The sequence below is a fragment of the Buteo buteo genome, chromosome 8 (assembly GCF_964188355.1).
Source record: "Buteo buteo chromosome 8, bButBut1.hap1.1, whole genome shotgun sequence".
NCBI lineage: Eukaryota > Metazoa > Chordata > Aves > Accipitriformes > Accipitridae > Buteo > Buteo buteo.
Genome location: NC_134178.1, coordinates 5,965,709 through 5,990,133, shown reverse-complemented (window position 1 = coordinate 5,990,133; position 24,425 = coordinate 5,965,709). Strand labels below are relative to the sequence as shown.

The window sequence follows — 24,425 nt, the reverse complement described above, 5'->3', positions numbered from 1 at the left end:
GGAATAGGGCAGAAAATATCTGGAGTAATTTCAACAGAGACGAAAGAAAACCTGATGAGTACCGATTATTAATTATTCACATCTGTGTTTAAAAATTAAAAAATGAAATAAAAGGGTGAAGGAAGGAAATCCTTTAGGGTTATCTGTTTTGCTTTTGATATTAAAAACTGCCATTCTGTAACTGTACATACAAGATACTCTGTTACAGCAAACAGTCTGATGTTACAAAAAACTCCTTACAAACCTCTTTCCATGTAAGAAAAAAGGTATATTAATTTTCTCATCTGTTTGTGTGATTTTAATTAAAAACTTGTTGTGTTAGAACAGCCTTTTAATTTATTTTAATTTAGTTTATTTTAATTAATTTTCTTCATAGTTATCCACAGGTATGTGATTTTTAAGGTACAGCAAGGAAAAGTACAAGGATTGCACTTCAGAAATGCAATAATGATATGGATGGTTGGATAAATATATTTAATTGCAGTATATGTCATTAGAAATCATCATTTGCAGGAGTCACTTTTGGTATCATAACATTGCCATTTATTCAAGCTAGATAAATAATGTATATGTTAGTTGATTTGGTAAATTGTTTGTAGTCATACAGTATTTTTAATGCTGACAGCACCTCATGGTGCTTTTACAGTGACAGTCATTTAGATGCTTGTGCACAGCTTTTTCCCTTTCTGCAGTGCTGAAGAAGGGTCACTGATTCCCCAGTGAAGTAACTCAAAACCTTTCTCATTAGCGAAAAATAGCTGCTAAATTCCTTGGCAAGATCAGTTAACGTTACTGACTGTTTTAACATTTCAAGTGTTTTTATGGCCAAACTGTTGAACTGTCACCTGCTACTTGAGTTTTCAGACTTCAGACAGACTTTGCTGAAATGGTGTGAATACCAGAGGGGAAAACCACCAGACTCTCAGAAGTACTAGAAAGCAAAAAACCCACAGTGTGAATGCGGTGACAGTGGTTTTGGTTATTTTTCCTGTAAAAGACAAGCTACCTCACTGGAAGGGTGCGTGAAACAGGTTTTCTCTACTCTGTAAGGAGACTGGGAAGAATGCAAACAAACATCTTGGTGCTTTAGAAATTTATATTTGGTTTTCAATAACCATATTTTGCAGTTCAATAGTAGAAAATGTAGGGCACATGGCACACATTTATTTCAGCTTTCCTGGTTTAGCTATTGTGTTGTTTAGGCAGTTCATTCAGATAGAGATTCTGTAGCTACTCTAAAGGGTAGGTATTTAGATTCTCTCTTTTCTAAAGATTTAGCACCTCAGTGAAACAACGCCACGTGTTCTTGTGTTTTCCCTATTTTAGTATTTTTCTTGTTTGGCTGGACTATTTAAAAAATGAGACAAAATTAAACAAGTACAATTTGGTGTAGCCTCATCTGCCATAATATTGTGCGTAATGAATTGCTTTTGCATGAGTAACTGGAGGGCAAAACTAGCCCAACAGTTTATAACCATTTATTTGTAAGTAACAAAAATATAGAAGCAAAAATCAGTCTTGAAATTCTGAACGATTTCATGTTACATGCCTCTCTGTCCAGTGGTAGCTATCTGTGGCACCCTTCATCCTTTTGACTGCAGGGAAAGATACTGTGCTTCAGTGTTGGGTATTTCCCCAATCCAAGCAATGAATAATGAACAGATTCTTTAAAACCCAGACAATAGAGCAAGAAAGGACACAAAGGAGAAGATGTGTCCATTTTCCCCAAATAGAAGGAAAAAAATCCACAAATAACCAAATAACACCACATGATATTTCAAGCTGTGAGGAGGAAAAAATCAAGAATTGGCCAAGTCTGAATTTCTTGTGTAAGCTCTCATATTGGTCACAGAGCCTATGGGAAATACTTGCTGGTAACAGTAAGCGAGATTGTTGGTGAGACAAATTCACAGCTACAGAGTGACTGGAGACCATGGAAGAAATGTGTTTCTAGATACATGGTCATGCTGTGATACTATGGATATTGCAACCAACTTTTTTTCAACCTGCCTCTAGCCTTGACAGATCTGACCACACTACTAGATTTTGGAAGGGGACTCATGTATAGCAATACTTCAGTGACCTTGAGTGAGGGATTCTTATTACACTGAGATCTTTGCTAGTGTTACTAGGTCCCACTGGTCTTTTAAGGATGAAATTTGAATATGCTGAGAATGCTGAATGTTAAGCATACACTATGATAGAAATACTGTGGAAAAATGAATTCATATATTCTTTTAGTTTTAATTTTCATATTTCCAGTAGACATAACATCAAGAAACGAGCTTAATTCTGTGTTACCCTTCCTACTGCATAAATTCTGTTACTGAAATAAACATTTATCATAGTTCATTTATTCAGTAATTTTAGCATTTTTTTTCTTTCAGTAACTTCTGGTGAAACTGTTGCTGTGGATACACAAACCAGGGTAACCAAGGAAACCACCACCTTCAAACCAGAAATGCCATCTTCTGTGCTTTTGGAGGTTCCAGCCTTGGCTGACTTCAATAAGGCATGGGCAGAACTCACTGACTGGCTTTCTCGACTGGATCGAGAGATAAAATCTCAGAGAGTGATAGTAGGTGATCTTGATGATATCAACGACATGATCATCAAACAAAAGGTATGAGAAACACTGATTTTTCAAGTTGAAAGCCTCATGATCTTTATTCTGTATTAAATCATTTCAACAAGGAACACAGGAAAGAGGATAGGCTGCAGTACATGTAGTTATTACTTAAGCTACTTTATCCCATAAACACAATTATTGGATTAAATATTAAGGTAATTAATTGAGGGGGAAAAAAGAGTATTTAATAATTTATCTGGTATTTAAGGCAGATCTCTCTACCTTTCTATCACTTGTGCTGAATGTGTCGTAAAAATATGCAAGCCAATGGCTGAAATATAAACCTCATGAGAAAGAAAGAATTGCATAGTAAGCTCCAGGTTGCCAGGAGGAAAGATACCCTGTTTCATACCTTTTCTTATGTTGCTTCTGTAATAACTTTCTGAGAGGCTTATATCCTGCTGCTGTTGGGTTATGAAAAGCTCCTCAATCATCTTAAAGAAAAGAACAGCTCATTAATGCAAGTGTTTTGTCAGCAAAACTGCATCAGTGTTACTTATCTTTGAAAACACAGAAAAAATATGGAAATATATGTGCAAGGAAAAAAAAAGGCTAAACTTTAACTTTAGCTACTCAGTAGCAATAAAAGTAATTTGGTATTATACAGCTTGAAAGTAATTACCTGCCTTCTAGATTTAACATTGCTCAATATAAAAGATTTGGCTTGCCTGTGCAAAACTTTTCAGTGTTAAATTTCCATTCAGTTCAGTTCTAAACTGAGTTTAGTACTCTCTATTATAAGATTCTCTTCCACTTCCTCCTTCTCATAAAAAAATCTGATTTATTGTAAGGAAGATATTGACATTCTTTCTCTTTGCTTACAGTAGACAGAGAAGGAGAAACAATGGACACATTTTGCCTAGTATCTGTACTGAGCAGTTTTATAAGAACATGTATATTATAATATACAGATGTCTCATAGAATTCCTTCTGCTTGTTTTCTTATATTTCCCTTTTTTTCCAGTGGTTTAAATTTTCTATTTTTGAGACTTTGGGTTTGCTTTACCTTCTAGATTAGTAAAATATTTGTTTCATCTTGTTTAATGATCACAATATTTATTGTGTAGAATTATATAGTGTTTTATTAATTAAAATATCTTTAAAATGGCATGGGTATATTTTAATAATAATTGTTAGTTGCAGTATCACCTACACAGGATACTAGATTAAAATAGCTGTTATGTCATTGGAAAAGGTTGAGGGCAAAAGGAGATTTATTTGCACATTATATTTTCATCTTTTTCAGAATAATTTTGTTTTTAAAATTTTGTATTGTCAAATGTTTGGTTCATAATTATATGGTTTTCTTACTTAGGCCTCATTTTAGCATATTATTCTGGCAGGCAAGATCCACAGCTTGCTTCCTTCTGCACATCTCCTTTACTTAAATATGAGATCAAATTATTAACTCTTGAGAATTTCAATTAATGTTATACATGTTTTAAAATGAACTGGTTTTCATCTTAACTCAAGGCTAAAATATTTTAGCTTGTTAAGCCAACACTATTGCAGTCTTCCTCTCATTTCAGTTCCCGGCTGGGTAGCCCTGTCGCTTTTTTTGATACCATGCTGTGTTGGTAACAAAACCAGCAGGAAAACTCTTTTTTGTTGTGCTTACCTCTCTAATTGGCTGTGCAACAGAATGTGGCATTTAATATATTCTCTGATGAAATGGAAGAATCAATGTCTAAATATAGACTGCAGTTCTGTTAACTGGCTCCCTCTACTCTAATGGTCATCTTAATATCACTTAATACATGGAAATGAATGTCATGAAATTTTGATTCTGCTCCTAAATCTCTCAGTGGTTTATTAGGTGAGATTAGCAGACAGAATTTTCAAAACTGACAAAGAATTTTAGGTTTCTCAGAAAACCCCCTGCTTTCTAATGTGTAGAGTGTCGGCAGCAGTATGTGAGCTAATGAAGTTGGACATGTCGCTACTTGGCTATTCTGAAATATCAGGCCAAATATGATCTAAGTTGGAAATCCAAAAGTAGTTCTTACCTCCCAGATCTGTATATTCTCTAAAAGATCATAGTCATACCTCTCCTGTGGTTGTGATTTAAAAGTCATTGAAAGTTACAGTATTGCATTGTGCTTTATTTGGAGAGTTTGTTGCACCTCTACAGGCATCTCAGTAAGCTTTAATAGGAGTTCCATCTTAGTAGATTGACTTTTTTTTTTTTTAATCAGTTTTTTGACTTCAGTTTTTTGGTGTAAAATACCATCTTAACACAGCTGACTACTTCTCTTATAAAAATTCATCATTATAAAGATACATGCTCCATGACAGCTGTTTTATTATAATGCATCTCTAGTTGCTCACCCAGAATTTAGAACACTTAAAACTGGTAGTCCCGTTGGCATGCTACCAAGCTCTTACTGGTTTGGGGTTTTGTTTCCATTTCATATTTCTTTCAAAACAGAGTGTCACATTTCTAATAAGAAATTGAAATGTCAAAGCAAACATTTTAAAAGCAAAGAAATCCCATATCCTAGCAACGTATGTAACAGGACATTTTCCAAATCACCCAGGTAAAAACAAGTGACCTTAGGTTGTCCTTTCTTTCAGAGCAGCATGTAATGTTGTTGAAGCTAAGTCTCTGAGGGCATTTAGGTTAAGTTCATTTCAATCTGACTGTGTCACAAGATCATAGCCACTAACTCTGCTATATTTTTCCTCCATAAAACTTTAAGACGTCATTAGCCCCCATTCGAACTTTGCTTGGACGTGAACACAGTGAATTGGTATTCTTGTGTGAATAGCACGTACAAAGGTTAATTATGGAACAAAACAAAACAAAAAAGAGAACTATTCTAAAAAAGGCTTGTTTTAGTGGCAGCGCCCTGTAACGAAAGAAACAATACAACTTAAATTCTCCTAACTGGTGCACATACTATGTAGTAAACGGAGCATACGAAAGAGTAGCGTGATGGCTGTTCATTTCAAACACCTATAGTTAATCGTTATGTCAAATAAGTGGTGTACATTTCTTTCAAGCAAATGCATTACATGTTTCAGTCATCTATGGTTGTATATATCTTGTTCAATTCTGTATAATTAAACTAAAAGACACTAAAAAGTGTGTAGTAAAGAAATTTAATATTAGCATTACTGTCATCCGTATTTTCATTAGAGGAAAATTATTCTATTTTCTTCATCTGCTTGAAGACTGATATTTTGCAGGATTTGATCCTCAAAAAATGTAGGGCAGGCTGACAAGAGACTCATGTTGTTTCTTTAGACAACTTTCATCTGCAAATAAAGTTCACGGGAAGTACTGAGAATATATAATATGCCAAGATGTAAGTAGGTGAGGGACGTGACAGAATACAGTTTACACCGTTGCTTCACTTCAGTGTCCTTACTTCAAAACAATCAAGATGTTTTATATTTGGAGGTGAGGTGGGGATTCTTCATCAAAGAGAAAATTCCAGACAGAGGAACAGGATGATAAACTACATTTTGCTACAGTACAGAAAAATGGAAACCTCTTCTTACCTAAGACGCCAACAAGCTTTTAGTCAGAAACTCTGCTTTGGCATCATTGTATTTTGAGGAAGGTTTGCAGCAGGAATAGATTTCTACTAAAAGCAGTGAACCATGGAGGCTGTGCAAAGCTTGAAGATAATTAACAATGCCATTCAAAGAGATCAAAAGTTATAATCTCCTTAAATTTTGAATTCTGTCCATGGATTTTGCCAAGGCATGCTGTCCATCCAAACTTTTTGTAACATATGTTATTGAAAACATGGCTTTCAATTGTACTGGATGAACACAGATTTTACTGAGTAAGAAGTATTATAATAATAAGTAATATTTCTAATGAAATTGACTACAAAAAATTTTCAGTGCCTGCTTTTACTCGCTGGTTCTAAGAGTATAGGTTGAGTCTGTACTGTTAGGTACAGTGGAGGGCATTAATCTGAAAAAAGTATTTTTGTAGAATGAGACCTACAGCCAAGCTAGTTACTGAGACTTTTAAGCAAAGGAGAGTAAAAGATACTTTTAGGTAACGATTTGTGTCACCCTAAAGTAGTCATCCAAAAAGATTCAGATAATTTATTTCTACTCAATTAATTTGTCACTGTTCAAAAAGTAGGTTTGATCTTCTGTCAGTTAGAAAAGTAAACAAAATTGGAATGAAGAGATTGTTTTCACTATTAATTACTGAATTGATTTTTCAATAGCTAAGGATCTTGTGCAGCTGATGATAGTAGAATAACTGTTAAGGAAAAATGTTTATAAACCATGCAATTAACAGACTTCAGATGAAAGAGTGGGCTTAACTGACATTCCCCTTTGAGGATTTTTTACCTATCCTTTCCCGTGGTTGCATACCATGCATTTTACTATACAACTTTATAATTATACATGCATTTTCATATGCAGCCTTACAATTAATATTCTGAGAGATCAGAAGAATAGGAAGTTTTCTGTCCAAACTGTTTTCCAACATAAATTTTTGTGGAAATAAAAATATAGTTTTCCAAATTTATATCCTGTTCTTACAGAAGCCACTGTAATTGCCAATTAAAATTTGTAGTTCTGTATGAACAGGGTATGAATCAGTGTACTCTAAATATGCCCATGTTGAATGAAAACTTGTAGTTACAGCCATAGACATTTGTGTCTGTCCATATAGTTTGTATCAGAAGCGTAAGGTGAAGTCCTCAACCTTTTGGATAGTGTACTTCAAGTTCTACAGAGGTGTGAAGAAGTTTCATATTAGTTACATACGCATGAAAAGACCCACATAGCACCTCTTCAGATAATGTACTGTTGAAGAACATCATAGAAGAGTTTACACTTGGAGCTGAATGTTTTCGACTTTAGTGTTCTGATGTGCTTAAGGAGAAGGGTTCGCTAGTCCAGAATCCAAGTATGATGCCAGTAAGTTGGGAGCTGACATCCAGACTTTCAGAATCAATCTTCAGGAGCGTATCTGTCCCATCCCTCTTTCTGTGCTGTCATGCTGCTTTGAGGGCTATTTTTCAAAGCTTCGCATTCTCTAGGAGCTTCTATTTCCATAGGAACACACAGCTGCAGACATTCCCTGGGGCACTGTTAGACCAGGATCAACTGGCTCCCAAAGCAGGGCTGGAGCTGAAACAGATTCTGCAGCCTGTTGGGGGGTTCATTGGCATTTTTGTGCACCTCCTCTGATAGCAGAACCCTACATATGACTTTACGGCTTAAATGGTGTGCAAAACCCCCTTTATCTCTATGAGTTTCCCCATAGGATATATTTGCTCAGGAGACTACTATCATTATTTAGTGTATATTTCAGAGTGTTATTGTTGTTCTATTTAACATGGGATATCTAGCAGAATTCTTATTTTATACTCTGTCATGGTGTTAGATGTTTAAAATTAATTCTACTTCATGAGAAGTAATGGAAGGCTGGTTTCAGTTTTTGAAGTGAATAAAAAAACTAATAAATGAACAGATTTCTAAATATATTGGAAAAAGTTAGAACTACAAAGTTTGTATGCTGAAAGATTTTAGCTTTTTTATAGAGTAGAGGAAAATGAAAAAATGTCTGTCAGTCTTTAGCTTATTCTTAAAGGTTAGAAAATGCAGCAAGATGCTCTAGAGGGCCTGAAAATCTGAGTCTTTAAAGGGAAAGGGGAGGAAAAAAAGAAAAAAAATTCTATTAATCTGAAAATTGGACCTCAAGGGATATAGAATATATGTCAGGAGACTCTTTTTTTAATACTTTGTTGCACATAAAGACAGCTGATATTTTAAAATAGCTTGGCCAGCTCATTACAGTATGTTAGAGAGTATATTTGTTCTCTGCAACAATAAAAAAAGCTGTCTAAACACTGTCTTTTGGAGAGTGATTAACAGCCATTTCCTTATTTCTCTATAATGTTAATCACTAGGACGTGCATAAAAATTTTACCTCTAAGGATCTGATTCTAAACTCATTGAAGTAAAAGAGGTACTTTCATCATTTTTCAATTAGTTTTCAGGCAGGCTGTAAATCATCATCCAGACAAAAAATAATACAACAGTTGTGCCTAAAGATAACTTTCCTCTGTTTGCTTTTATTGGCTTATTGTGAAATAATTTGATTATTTTTTTCCAATTCCTGCCAAACAAGCTTCCGGGAAAAGATAAGTTATCCTGATCAGTGCAATTGGCATCCTGTTAGGTTCAGCAGGGAAAGGACAGGAGTGTAGGAACTCATTTTCATTTGCATTTATATGTTGAGCATTAGAAGTATGCACTTTTCACTAGGATTGCATTTTTCAATAGCAAATATTTTTTTCTGTATTTCTAATTCTGACCTATCTTACAAGTATAAATGACCTATTCCATTGACACTGGACCTTACCTGATCTACTCCTTTATCCAAATCAATCTTTCATTGTGTGTGTTTGCATTCCACTAGTATGTGCAGCTTGGGAAACCTGCTGCATTGGGCCCTCTACAAACATACCATGGGTACGAAAAGACTGGTTAAAGTTATGTGCTGTCCACAGTGTGCACCATGGAGAAATTCTGCTGTGCTAGAAAGCATAAAAAGTGCTTAAACCTTTGTGAGTTCTGTGTGTGCCCAGGCAGAAAAGAAGAAAAAAAAAAAACCAACAACAAAAAAGCCTAACTAGAAGGTGGGCTGCATTGAATAAGACCCTAGCCAGCATGTTGAGGGAAATGATCATTTCCCTCTAACCAACATCTGTAAGACCACATCTGGAGTTCTGTCTAGTTTTGGGCTTCCCAGTGTGCAGGAAAGACATGGAGGGAGTTCAGTGCAGGGCCACCAGGGTGGTGAGGGACTGGAGCGCTTGTTATATGAGGAGACACTGAGAGCTGGGCTTGCGCAGCCTGGGAGAGAGCTCAGGATGGACCTTATCGCTGCCTACAGCCACCGGATGGGAGACTGTACGGAAGGTAGGGCCAGACTCTTCTCAAAGGTGCACAGCAAAAAGATGAGAGGCGCCAGACACATGCTGCAGCAAAGACAATTCTGATGAGATATTAGGAGAAAAAAATGTTCGTGATGAGCATAATGAAACATTGGAACAGGCTGTCCAGAGATGTTGTGGATTCTCCATCCTTGGAGATATTCAACACAAAACTGGACAGGGCCTTCTGTGACCTGGTGTGACTCTGAGTTTGGCCCCATTTGAGCAGTAGATTGGGCAAGATGCTCTCCAAAGTTCCCTTCCAACCTAAATTATTCTGTGATTATATATGAATGCTATTCTCAAATAACAAGATTCTGTGTTGTGTACCTTGTCAATGAGACACACTTTAAAGGAAGAAAAATATGGCTGTATGCCACCTTTGCACCCCCCCCACCTGAGCTGTGATTTGCTCTAAGAGCTGGAGCAGTCCTGAGAAAATTTCAACAAATTATTTAGTTCTAATAGTAATGAGGATCTCTTAGGACAGTTACACAAGTTTTAAAGGGCTGTATTTTTTTATCCGTATTAATATGCATTATGAGAAGTAGTAACGAGAAAATTGTGGGAAATATAAAGGCAGCTTGTTTCTAAATAATGATGCAATGTATAAAATTCTAATCTAGTTGTAATCATAAAATGCAAATTAATGGGGAGAACAATTGTATATTTGCTCATTTTATGTGTGAGGAGATGGGGCTCCTCTTAGAGAAATAAGTTTTCCTCTGTAAGAAAATAAAAACATCAAATCCCAGCAGAGCTTCCTAATGAAGCTGATCTTGAAACACGGTTCTTTTATGTGGAAAAGAAAATGTTCCCAGAATTTTAACTAAAAAAATCCACTGTCTTGAAACGTGCCCTATTGGTTTCTCAGTGTGTCAAGGGTACTCTAATACTTCTATAAACACTGTTTAATAATAATATAGACTCAAGGATTTGCTAGCAGATGGACAATTCCTTCTTGAGGCAGAGCAGCCAGCAGTGTCATTAGAGTCCTTTTTCATGAAGGGATTGTTTAAAAAAATGTCACTACTTTTTTTTTAAGCTGTGGAATGTGTCAGATAACTAGTTTCTAGTGACTTAGATCTATTGCAGTAAGCCAAATTCTTGGAATTCCTTTTTCTCTTTTCCCAGTAGAATACTATAATAATTTTTTGTACTTAGGAAACCTCTTATGGAGAGTTCTCTGTTGATTTATATGGATATATTGTTTTGTAACACTCATGTGAAGTAATCAAAACTACTCAAATAAGTAGTTGACTCAAATGTAAGCAGGAGGCAGCCATCTAACTCACTAAAGCTCCTGTGAAATATTTACATTTTATGCCATGTAGAGCTGCTTAAGAGTGGAAGGTAAAATTTATAACACCCTAAGAGAGCCATAAAGGCATATTTGTTTTCAAGGGCACAGGGGTCTTCAATATTTTTCTTCATTCCCTAACCATTATACACGTTTATTTCTTCATGTGACCCACCACTAGGCATGCACAATCACTGGATTTAAGATGAATAAACAGTAAGTTCCTGTGGTTCTGGAGAGGGATAGAAGTAATGGGAGAGAGAATTGCATGGCTTGGGAAGCTGGTATTATGGGGGATCGAGGAGGGAGGGACACCATGCTCTGAATTTGCCTGGTCTGCACTCGCTTGCCCCACCTTCTTCTTCACCTTTGTGGAACATGGCCAGTCTGTTTTCTGCTGCCTGGAGTCCCCTTTGGCCCATCTCTTCTTCAATATATTCTCCTTTTGTTTCTACTAAACTGAATTTTGCATGCAGAGGATGAGGACAGAATGTCTGATTTTGCCTAACACCTCTAACAGTTGATGTCCTTTGTTAACAATGAACAACATGTTGCACACTAGATTCTAGTGTTTCTAGATTTTCTTTCACTAGGCAGGGAGGGTGGTGGGAGGAGGTTGTTTGTTTATTTTTTGTTTTGTTTTATATAAAAACTATCCCTCCTTCACTACTGCAAAAATAAAATCTCAAACATTCATACTACCAGACAACAAATTTACAATGTAAATAGGCAGAATATTAACTTTCAGGTTACTATGCACTGCAGTGAAATCCTAGAAAATGGTTGAGTATACATTGAGCTTGAAATATGAAAGTAATCCTATTAAAAGCAATAAGAATGTATGTTTTCCTCAAGAAAGACATTAAAGTATTTTTCTGAATCGAACCAGAGAATTCAGCTCTTTACACAATCAAGTGCTGAAGGAGGACTTAATTAAAAGAAAACTGTTTTTGTAGTGAACGTGGGCCATTTCACATTACTCAAACCTCTCATCTGTCTCTGTTGCTAGCTGATACAATAAGTAAGGTAACAAATCAATTCCCAGAACTGTATTCTGCTGCTTTTGTGGACCATTGCTCTTATTGAGCTAAAAGATCAATTTAACCTATCACTATGGCACTCCTAATGTTCACGTGCTTTCTGCTTATATGAAAGATTTTGTCCAGCCAAATGTGAGTTTCATACATAGAGGTTTAGTCACCTCCGCCAGCTCACAACTTTCTTTTTCATGTTTCTCGATTTGTCAAATTCTCCACCTGAATTGTTAAACATGGAATTCATGCTGGGGTTCATGCAGTTCAAATATTGCAACTACCTACTCTATTTGCTCAAGAAAAGTTTTCCTGTTAGCCACTAATATGCAAGTAACTCAGTTGCTGCAGTTATGTGCTGCTCACAGAAGTACAGCTTAAGAAAAGATAATGCTTATCCATCTTTTCTCGAGGGATTATTGTAAATCCTCTAATCAGAAATACTTGATAAAAGGTAGGAAGACCATTCAGGGTGACAAAATATGAGCTAAACTGATCCACTGAACCAGAAAAATACATAAAGTTTACTGTTTATTTCTGTGTGCTTAAATAACTGGGCAAGAGCAGGGTATAAGTATCCCAAATGTGCAGTGCTGATTTGTTAATGATTACTGATCAGCTTTTTGCTGATGTCAGATCTTAAAAATAGATCATAAATTTGTAATAAATGCTCTTTGATCCAGACTATTACAGTGCAATAATAATCTTGGGTAGATTTCCTTTAAAAAAGTAATCCATTGAAGTGGAAGTTAGGTAATAGAATCAACACTGGAAAGATGCTGGAAAGCAAGAGGATTGAGAGTTGTGATTGTTCAGCATCTCACACATCTGGTCTTGCTTGTTGATAACAGGAATGTGGAAATTGCTTAAGAAGAGAAAATAAGGAATAATAAATAAAAACAAGTCTAGGCCTAACAAAATATCAAAGCAGAACAATTGATATCATTTAAATAATCATAACTGATTTCTAGACAGGCACATTTTTTCTATATAAGCATAAAGAGTTAAAAAAATATAGATCACATTTGAGGTTTTTGTAGCTGTACGTATATACTCTCTGATTTATTACTGAGGAGACCATAACTGCCTAAAATTCAGGTATTCTAACCTGATTAACAGCTTGACCAAGACTCATTTAACTTATCTCCAAATTCAGTAGAAAGAAATTGGCACATCTGTGGTTTTGTCTGCCTGGTTCTGAAGTGGATGTCTACAATAAGTAGGGCAAATTTCTTCCTGGGATGGCTTGTTTCTCTCAATATATGCCTGGTGACAAGCTCAGGTGTAGATCCCTACCTACACTTGGTCTGACGCATCCCTACCTTTCTAGTGGGACAGCTTTCTACCGGAAAATATCCGTTTGATGGAGCCAGCACATTCCATGGGGAATGCAGTGACTCTGTGATTGCCCCCAGTCAGATTCCTGGCGTAACCCTGCAAACCAAGCAGGTTTCCTGTAATGTGCAACAGCCAGTTCCCATCATTCATTAGCATAAATAAGTCCCTGGATAGCCAGCCCACAGGCAGCGATGTTAGACCACAGGCAGCTATGTTACTCCTTTGGGACACTGGAAAACTGCCTGATTTCTCTCTCTCTCATCTACCTGTCTCCTTTGTCACCCCTGAATACTGTAGCTCCAAGTTCTAGTTTAATTTGGGTTTTGTATTAAAAAAAGACCACACCACAAACCCCAAAACAAAATGACAGAAAAATCATGTTCTAATATTATCAGTAGTAAAGTGAAACCCTGTATTTTTATGTTCAAAGTGGCTCCTTTTTGGTTTTTTAACAGAACAGTTTGACATTGTTTCTCTGGAAAAAATAAGATCAGCACTTATTTCTAATTAGAGTAGAAGCTGGTTTTAATATTTTGGAAAAAATAGTTCTGAGGTGTAACACAATGATCCTGTTTTATTTCACTTTCCTATTCAGAGAAATATTTCACTTTCCTATTCAGAGAAATATCTGTTATATTTTTTGACCAAGAAGCAAGGAAGAAGGTAAAAGAAAGAAATAATAATCAGAAGGTGAATTTAAGCATTTCTCTGTTTGAGGGGAAGAATGATGTCTTTTGGGCTATTGTGAGTTACCAGAGATGTCTTACTGTGTATGTCACAGAATCTTTTATTCAAACAGACAGTTCTGAAGGTGGCATGGTGTGGCACTAGATCTCAGAGTAAATGTCCAACCTTTTGACATATGTTTGACCATATGAATGTTTTCTTTTGCGGTATTTTATCAGTGTGTCTTAAATTCCTACTGTGCATCGTGATCAGCACCAATAGCATTTTTAACTGTTCTTATAAGTCCTTCTACCTCTTCATATGTAGCCCATATGGCATAATATTTCCGTGATGAAAACTGGTATATTTGGCACATTCTTATAATGACATTCAGATGTGAGATTCAGCTCTGACAAAGTGATTGTGTTTTGCAAAGAAACAACAGTGCATCAGAACCCATAAAAGTTATTAGCTCGTTTGCTGGTAGTGTGATTTTGGGTGGGGCTCCCCCCCCCAACCTGTCATTAAAGCATGTGATAAAGAACAAGAATATAGATGCTAGGGAATCAACTGATATCTGTGGGTGCTGGATGATAACTCTGAGAGTTTAGCATCAATGTGCTGTGAGTCAGTTAATAAAATCAACTGTCTCAGCCATTTGTATGTTGCAAATATTCCGTGACTAATTTAGAGGAAATAAAATTACTAAATTCACTACTAATTTACCAAAGAGGATCTCTCATGCAGATTGGTGCAAGTCAGGGGGAAATGCTTTGGAGGCAGCAGAAGCTGGATTGGGGAGGAGCACAGCTGACTGGCCCTTCTGAGCAGTGACTGTCAGGTGTATCGTACTGTGTTGGACCTGATGTTACAAACTCAAAAATAGCACTTCTGCTTACCACTTCTACTAAACTGCTTGTTCCAGAGCTTATACACACCTGCAATAATAAACCACAACAGATATTGCTGATGGGATCGATTTAGAGACAGAAGGGTTTGCAGGAAAAGAATGAGAGGGGTTTTGTGCATTTAAATTATAATACCGGTAAGGTGTGTGTGGATGGAAGAAGTTGCATATTTATAAGTGGTTTCAGTCAGGACTTTGATCATTGTTCTGAGTTGGGGGAAAAAGGTCCATATTGATGAAGTGCAAAAACACAGTGAAGGAGAAAGTTTTGTAAGACAGAAATGCTCTTGGTTTTTATCTAGATTAGTTTATGCAAATTTGATGTCAGTAAATTTCCCTCCCCCTCTTCCCCTTCCTCCTAGACTGCAGAAGTTTTTAGGTCAGACATCACTCGCCTTCTGAGAACAATATCTAACAAGTATCTTTCTTTTAAACTTTCTAATGCTGAGATTAAGGAAAATCTTGCATGTTGAAACTTCTATTCAGTCATGTTGGTTCATTTTGTGTATTAGTTTCTATTTTTTATTAAATAATTTTCCAATATTTCTTGTCAAGCTGAGAATTCATATATTTTGTTTAATTATGAGTATTTGTGTATGAATTTAATCATTTTGTATGTCTCTAATTATTAGAATGATTTATACATAAACCAGAATTGTCAGTGGAATCCAAAGAAATTGTACACGTGACTTCTAATTTCCTTGGGTGCTCATTACCCAATTCCTTTGAAATTCTTTCATTAGACAATCTTAAAATCACAAATCTTAATTAAAATAACAGGACAGCCTTTGGAGACCTCTTAGTGTAGAATACAAAGCATAAATTTTTTTCTTCTGAGAAAATTGGGGGGTTTTCACTGTAGTTTTCACAGAAAACATATTCTCTTGACTTCATGTTTCACTGTGTGCCTATATCTGAAGTTCATGGGCTATATGATCATTGTTAGGTTTTCCTGTAGGATTGATGTTCAAGGATGCTATTTAATAATATATAGGATAAATGATTCTTCAGCCTATTTTGAATGATGGATAAATAGCCATTTAGGTTATCATTTTCAACTTTCTCTCCTTCTACTGCCATTGCATAATGAGAATTTTTCACTGTAATTATCGTTTCCAGCACAAAACCCATATAAATAGCAGATTATTTTTTTTAGTACTATCTCAGAAAGAAAAAGAATGAACAGCAGGGCTCGTTTTCAGTTCCCTGTACATCAAAAGAATTGTAATGGATTGTTAAAAATAATGTGAAAACAAGCACTTTTTCACAATACTCAACAGAAAATGATGATCTTTTCCCTTTAATGTTTTGCTGCATGATTCTTCTCCTTGGAGACATTCTGACTTCATTTCAGTCTGTCTCTGTATTTTTTTTCTTCTCTTTTCCAAACTTATTTGAATTTTCCTGTGAGGGATACACTGTGAGGAAGGTGACTTAGCATAGAGAATTCCAGTTTCTGTAAGAGTTGTCCGTGGCATACAGTTGCTGAGCAGCGCCCTGCTGTTTGTCTGCTAGTATTCTGGTTAGGGAAAGAAAAAGAAAAAAATGTAATTGGGAAGAGATTTACTGAAATAATTTAGTAATAACTGCTAAGCACCATAAAGGTTAAATGTTAGAACTAGTTTTTAGTTCTTATTTTATGGATTGCACTGAAGTAAAGTAAGCTCAGATAGTAAAAGATGGGAATAACTACACTGCGTTTTCTCAGAGCAATTTCTTTCTATTATGTTTGATAAGAAATTTTTTTTCTTAAAGACTTTTAGGTGAAGCCAAGTGTCCATATCAAAGTGGAAAACTACTTTTAATGAGAAATTCAGTGAGAATTACAAGATTTAATGGACACAGTCACAATTCTGTCCCCTCTAATGACAGCCTTCCAGGAAAGTAATCTGTTACAAGTAGTTTCTGAAATACTACAGTGTACTTTTTAATATTTCTTAATATTCAGTTCTCTCTCTCAATTAAATTATTTCATTGGTCTTAAATAGCTTTTAAAAATGCAGGCATTTGTGTACATCTGTCTATCTGTGTTTTGATGAGGAAATCTAGGATATGTGTGGAAAGTGATCCAGGTTAAAAACTACAACTTTCTCAGTACAGTAACTCTTAATGTTTAAACTTCACTTTCTTAGTTTGGTATGGTTTAATGCAAGCAACTCCGTCACTTAAAAACATGACCCCCCCCCCCCTTATTTAAAATGAAGCTCTCCATGGTAGAAATCTGGTTAAATTTACACTCCTATCCTTGCAGTTATGGGAGAGAAGGGAGTCACATTTTGAAGCATATTAACTGAATTTCATTTTACAATTCAGAGAAAACTCAGTATTTTGGAATTTTTTGTGAAAACAGAAATTTTTTGGTTTATTTCGTTATTTTGATAAGGGAATGGAAGAGGCAAGACCAAAAGAGAAATAAATAGGGTATATATCAAGATGGTGTGTGCCCAGCATTTACAGGACAAGGGTGGGGGAAAGGTGTTCCCAGACATTTGTGGTCTGCTTTTACAGATTGTATGTTTCTGACCATAATATGTACAAAAGGGAAACAAAATGTATTCATTCAGAACATCCTTGAAATTTTGCTGGCTTACATACCCCCTTTCTCTGAAAAAGTAGAATTATAACAGCTAACAAATCATACATTTAATTTTATCACCCTAATGCAGAGATTTTTATTATCCTCTTCATCCTGTCTGTGGTATTCTCATTTACCTTTGATACTTGTCAGTTTTGGTCACCCACATCCTATGGAGGTCTGCAGCATCAGTTCTTAGGGAAGAAGCTTGTAAACTGGGCAGGGCAGGGAGCTTATCTTCCTACCTCTTTACAAATTATTTAGACACTGCTGATTCTACTGAAGAAAGCCCCCAACACGCTTTACTTGTTTTGATCGTATTTCAGCTGCAATACAAATTCCTGGCATATCTCACTGAGCAATGACAAAATCATTTGTAATTCTTATTCTTAGACACAAAATTGGGGCAGATCGTAACAGAAGTGATTGTACGTTTCTTGCTACTGAAATGTTAGACATGTTATCTCAGATTTCCAAGCCATTTAACCATTTGGCCATCAAAGAGCAGACTGTTATCTGTTTTGGCATTAATCTACTTCCAACGGCTACTTTGGAGCACAGTTTCAAAATGACAACAAACATGCACAATGCATTATAATTATGCCCCTTTCAGGAATAAGAACTGCAGAAGGATTTCGTGACCTTAAGTCTCGTGTCTTTGCTTCTGTGGGAACTAAAAATACCCTTTTTAAAGTTTGGTTGTAAGGTATGTTTCCCAAAGTATTGTGTGGGGTTCTCAAGATTTTTTTTTAAGTGGAGATAAAATGCAAAATCATATGTATGCATAATATCAGGGGAACGCTCAGTGTAAATTCAATCAAGAATGAAATGCTATTACATGCAAACACCTCCTGGGCTTGTGCAGAGGTAATGGAGCATAGGAAATAGATAAAGTGACAGCCAAGAGAGGAAGAAGATATGTGACTTTCCTTACAACTTTGTTTAATAAAGCTCTCAACATACATTGTGGATATAATGTGTTGTTTTGTCTCCATCCAAATCATCTTAGTTTTTATTCCATGCATTTTGTAGACTGTAATTTGGTGATAATGGCTTCTTTGCACAGTTCAGGAGTGATGAACAGGAATAACAAGTCAGTTAATAAGAGAATGTGCATGTCTTTCCCTGTACAGAGCTCTTTATTTGAGTAGGTCAGGAAGAAAGTCATATTTTGCTTCTAAGAAACGTCACTAAGGATGCAGTATTGAATATTTAGGGAGAATAAATATGAAAAGGCTGATTTAAAAGCAGCCTGTGTAAGAACCGGGTGAAAAGACTTACTTTTTTTTGGCCTGTCCTTAATTATTACAAGCTTATTACTAATTTCAAACATGCTTTATGAAATCTGTAATTCTTGAAGTTTGTCTTGTGCATTATCATTAGATTCAGTCATTTTGATCTGTGTTGTGATCTTCCAAGCCGTGCTGCCTGAGTGAGGAGCAGATTTGGATTGTGCTGCCTGAGAAGGGCTGCAGCTGCACCATGATTCAAGGAGTTAGGATGTGGTCTCTGTTCTCCCCTTGCTCCAGTTGGGAGCAATCTGTTCAGGCACAGAGAAGTTATGCCCTTTCACTCCCTAGAGGGAGACGCGGCTGGATTCTCAGATGAACCGTTCGTGTTGCCTCAACCTTGTCGACTTTTTCAGGCTTTTTCATTTCAATGGAAAATTGTGATGACTAAATAATTGGAATACGATGCAGACATGGAAGGCATTTTAATATGGGTCGTGTTTACTAATTTTTTTTATTCCTTGATTTAGATAAAAAGTCAAGTGTTCGGAGACTCTTCTTAGCAGCAGCTAGAAAAGATATTATGTATTAGTAACATAACCAATATATTATGCCAACATAGTAACAAATCAAGCCCTTTTCCTATTTACTACTGAAAGAGGATCTATTTATAACACTACAGATTTCCCTGTAATTTAGAAAAAAATGAAACATCTTGCATAGGATTTAGCATTAATTTGGATGAGGACAACATTGCTCTTAACAAGGATTTTTGGTGTCACATAACTCTGTATTTGCCAGAGATCTCTCAGCATTTCAGGTTACAGAACTGGCATTTTGTAGACCTACAACAAAGAAAAGAATAACTAGGTTTATAAATAGGACTAAAATTGGGTCTCACCACACTTGAGAGCATAAGAAATGCCTTACTGGGTCAAACCAGCACCGTGTCTAGCCCAGCAAAGTGTCTCTGGTGGTGACATTAGGACAGGTCAGGCAGGGAGAAGGTACGAGCCTGGCTGCTTTCTGCAGACCATTCCCCTCCGTGCCCCCACCCCTAGGTTCCATAGCTGTGGACTGGGGACATTGGGAGACACATTACTGCCTGTTCCTTGTAGCATCTACTTTTCAGCCTATTGTTCGTGAAGTTGTCTAATCCCTCTCTGAAACTGCTGATTCTCTTGGCCCTCACAACCTCCTGTGGCAGCAAGCTCTAGATACTTACTACCTGCTATGAAAAGAAATAATTTATCTGTTCTCAACCAGTTTCCATTACAAGAATGCAGCACACTCCTAGCTACTCTTTTCTGTCTTTCAACAAAATACACGTTCAGGAGAGAACCTTTCTTTTTATGTAAAGTTGCCAAGTTTCTTAAAACTCTTTTCTGAGGGTCTTCATAAAAAATACTTTATATATGTATGTATCCTACCCGAACCAAATCATCCTTCTCTGCGCGCTTGTTGACTTCTTTAAAGAAGCCCAGTACTCCCTTTAACAAAAAGCTACGGCAGCTCTTTCCAAGCAAATGACACATGTTGTTAATTTTATTCCTCAGAGTGGTTTTTCCAGCCTCTGCCATATGGGGAAGGCAGGCATATAGACCAGCAGTTGCCAGGATCTGGGAGCCCAGTTTCAGAATCACAATGCTGGAGCGGTATGATTCAAGCCTCGCATTATGGTCACATCTCCTGCCATCACAGCCTCTCTGATCTCCCTCTTCATAGGCAGTTCGTGTTACTCCTGATTACAGACTCATCATATTCTTCAGACCTGGAATATAAATTCTGGGTTAATTATTGACATTCGATAATTAATCTGATTTTATTTTTAAGTACTTTTTAATATGTAATAGTATCCCAACACCCACACAGCCTTTTTTTTGTATACTTTGCATCCATATATTACAGTGCACACCTAACTACCATTCTGCCACCAGACTTCTGAGAAACCTAGTGTCAGTTAAAGTAAAACAAGCTCCTTATATCTGAGCTAAGAAATTGAGGCCAGCAGTTTTCAGTAGAACTAAAAATAGAGAAAAGGAAGTGCTACCCTGCCATTTTGCACTGTCATTCTGTAAAAAATATCATACTACAAGAAATTACAATGACAAAGAGAGGCCAATTTCAATAGCAGTAAGCTAACTCAGGGGAATAAATCGTTTAGTAAGTGGTGGTATTATTATAGTGAGTCAGTCTGCAGGTACTGTTTCTCATTCTTCCTTTTTTTTTTGTTTTTCTCTATTGTTATCAAGTAATCAAAATTAAAGTTGAAAATATAGTAGCTATAGGAAACACACATGATCATGTTTCTAAGCAAACCAACATTTAAAGTTCTGTGAAAAATGACGCTCTAACTTAGCATAGGGCTCTATCTTATTCTCCGTGCTGTTTTTTATAGAGTTATTTTTTTCACAGAGGAATGATAGGTATAATAAATAGGGCTTGAAGGAGATTTGAAAGGCTGTGCAGTCCAGATTTTTGCCTCGGGCAGGATCAACTAGACTTAAATAATTTCTGACCAATTTCTGTCTAACCTGCTCTTTAAGTCAAGGGTGGTTTTTTTTTTTTGTAGCTTTGCAGAAGTTTTTTTTCCCCACTGCTTTGCAATCCTTGCAGATCAAAAGATGTTTGTCTCCAACCTTAATATCCCCTGCTGCAATTTAAGCTCATTATGTCACCACAATGGAAATTGAGAACAGTTTACTCTCTCTCAGCAATAACCTCATATATTTGAAGGCTGATACTTCAGTTCAATCTTCTCTAGACTAAACAAATCCTGCTTTTTAAAATTTCTATCCTTGTTTCTAGACTTCTGACCATCTGTCCAGTCATTTGCAACTCATTCCTATGTTAATCCATTTTATTCAGCTAGTTATTTTAGTGCTTTGCAGTTATTGAATTGAATACTCAGGTTTTTTTGAGATCATTTTGAATTGTGTTTCTCTTCTCGAGTACTTGCTGCTGGTTGGGTTTTGCATCATTGTGAATGTAAAAAATCTACCCTCTATTCTATCAGCCAAGCAATTAATGAAAATAGTGATAAATCTGTATGTAGCTTCACTTGATATTGCCTTCCCATATAGTGCCTTCAAGTTATGTTTTCTCATCAGTTTAATTTCCATTTAAATCAAAATTTCCCAGCTTGCTTGTGGTAACATCACATGGACAGTATCAGAAGCCTTGCTTAAGGGCGTCAGACACAACCTCTACCTGTTGTCCCCTGTTGGTAACTCTTAAAGCTCTGGATGAAAGGAAATTCAGTTGACTGGTTATTATTTACTCTTGATAAATGGTTGGCTGCTACTTTTTTTTCCCCTACTCACAGATTGTTTAATCATATGTTCTAGAACTGAGCTCAAAATAATTGACCTGAAATTTCCTGGGTAGTTTTCTATCCCTCTTTCAAAAATGAACTGTATTCATCCATTGCAGGTTCTCAGATGTAACTATGAATGCCTATGAGATTGCTTGAGCAAGTTCCCAAGTATTATAGCTGAAATTCATGAGTTGTCACATCGCAATTGATATTGAGCTAGATAAGAACGGTGTCATACCAATAACAAAATTAGCGTTGTTTGTTTATTGTCTTTCACACAGAGACCTTCTGTCTTGAAGCTGTTAGCATAAGGATTAGTGCTAGAGCAAACCTTTTTTCAGACTATCACTTCAAAAGTTTCAGTGACTGTTTTGTTCTATTTGGGAAGATTGTTGTGGCAAAATAAGATTACAAACTTTAGAGCATCTGCAAGCATAATCTCCATCTTGTATAATGTTGCAGAAGAGAAATGAGCAGTAGGTTTGAAACTCTTGTTGCCAATAGGGGGATAATAAACACAGTGGATAATAGTACAAAAAGCTATTTAGGCTCTATATGATGGGTTGTACTCCTTATCTGAATATTGTCTACCATTTCATATTACCAGTATATATATGTGTGTGTAGATATACGCTTTTTTTTTCTTTCCCCCCCCCCAGTAGAAGATGTAGTGAAGACCAAGAACAAAAAAAATCATGAGGTAGCTAGAAGGATTGGTGAGAGCAAGTTCTGAGCAATAGCCTGGCTAAGCAGCACCTTCAGGGTTGGAATAGTGAACAAATATTGGAAAATATCCTTCCAACAGGAATAGTAGGAAATATGTGCAAGACTAAATTATGGACAGTTAATGCAGGTATCCTCAGGCTGGTGGATGAAGTTGATCCAAATTTGCTGTGCTTTAAAAAAAAAATCATATGGAATATGCAACAATGAAGACTTGGCTCTGACCTCTTTCTCTCTCGTGCACACGCATACATACGCAGCTGCTAGTAGTACTGCAATATTGTGGAGGTGCCTTGATTACAGATAGGCTCACTGCAGGTGTTTTAAATGAGATAAAGCTGGGGAGCAGATGCAGGAACAGGTAAGTGGTTCTGCATTCAGCCAGTTGAGACTCATCAGGTCTCATTAACTCAGGCTGTTCCTGAAAGGCTCTGTACTGCTGAGCTGGCCTCAGAAATTACACAACTGTGTTCACACAGCGCTCTGTGTGCATTAGTTAAGTCTATGTGACCCAAGCTACCTCGTTACTGCATCAGCTGCGGTGCCTCTGCCCCATGTTGTATTTAATCCAGAATTCAGGTTAAATCATCCATAGGTAATTGAGGATTGACTGCCTTTCTGGAGTGTGCAGCTCAAATATCAGTTAGCTCCTTTCTTGCATATCACTGCTTTTCCTAGACCTCTGTCCCCTCCCTCTCATGCCCCTATCCTGCTGTTCACTCTCATTCCTGTTTCCCACCCTCCATGTGCTTGTGCTTGTGCTCAGCCTGAAGGATTTGCCTTTCTCAAACAGGCGAGCTGGTGGATATGGTACAGCAGAATCTAAGCAGTTGTGTAGGAAGGAAGCAGTGTGGGTGCAGCTGGCCAGGAACTGCTGTTCCCTCTTCCAGTGAACGTACATCCAGCTTGCAGTTGTATGCCGGAGTGTGGGCACCTTACAATAAGGTCTTGGGTTAATGCTGCTGTGGCAGTTGCTGGTTTTTTGTTTGTTTTTTTTTTTTTGTTCAGCATGAGTAATGAGTATGATCATGCTTTGTGGCTATTTAGGGTTTGAGTGATTGTTAATCTGTGGATACAGTTTCCATTTGGAGGTAATTCAATAAGCACGCCCTCAGCCAGAAATTCTGTGCAACTGTGTGCATGTATAAAAATCTCTCTTAATGTATCTCTTATGTGACTTTATTTGTTTATGGTAGGGAAAGTCCTCCAAGAGAGTAACTCGTATGATCTGGTTTCCATATGAAATGTCTCTTATGCTGTAGAAGACGGTTTGAAACATTCCTTTGATCTACAGTGACATTAGAAAACAATAAACTATCAAGCCTCAAGAGAACTACCTTGGCATACGTGGCGAATCAGTTATAATTATTTGTTATCTCTTAATGCCTGTACATCTGCAGCAGTGAGTAATTAAAGTTTGAAAGGAAGCTAAAATTTTACAAACTGATTAAGGTCTTTGCCGTTTTTCAGAACTGTGTTTGGTTTGGTGGTTTTGTTTTGTTTTGTTTTGTAGAAGTATAGGGGTCATACTTAAAGAAGTTAGAACAACCTCATTTACACACTAATCTACACCTGGAATACAGCCTAAGAAAAAAACGAAATGACAGCAGTTAATCCTCTGTCAGGAATCTGTTTAAAACAAGAAAAAATTCTGATCGCATGTCTTCTCTATTACCACAGTCTTAATAACGTCCTACACTGCTGCTATTGGTGTAGCGCTTCTTCGGCGTTCTCTCCCAGCATCACCCAAATCAAAATGGCAAATGTATAACTTCAGGTACCTGTACACCA

At 36.6% G+C, this 24,425-nt stretch overlaps 1 protein-coding gene across 12 annotated transcripts in view; it reads left to right on the top strand.

The window, feature by feature from the left end:
• Window positions 1-24,425, top strand: part of DMD (dystrophin) — a 1,298,312-nt gene that overhangs the window by 944,379 nt on the left and 329,508 nt on the right. For all 12 annotated transcript variants that reach the window (XM_075033523.1, XM_075033524.1, XM_075033521.1 and 9 more), the window contains one exon: window positions 2,388-2,623. In XM_075033523.1, coding sequence (XP_074889624.1) covers window positions 2,388-2,623 — 236 coding nt within the window. The remainder of the gene's footprint in view (window positions 1-2,387; window positions 2,624-24,425) is intronic.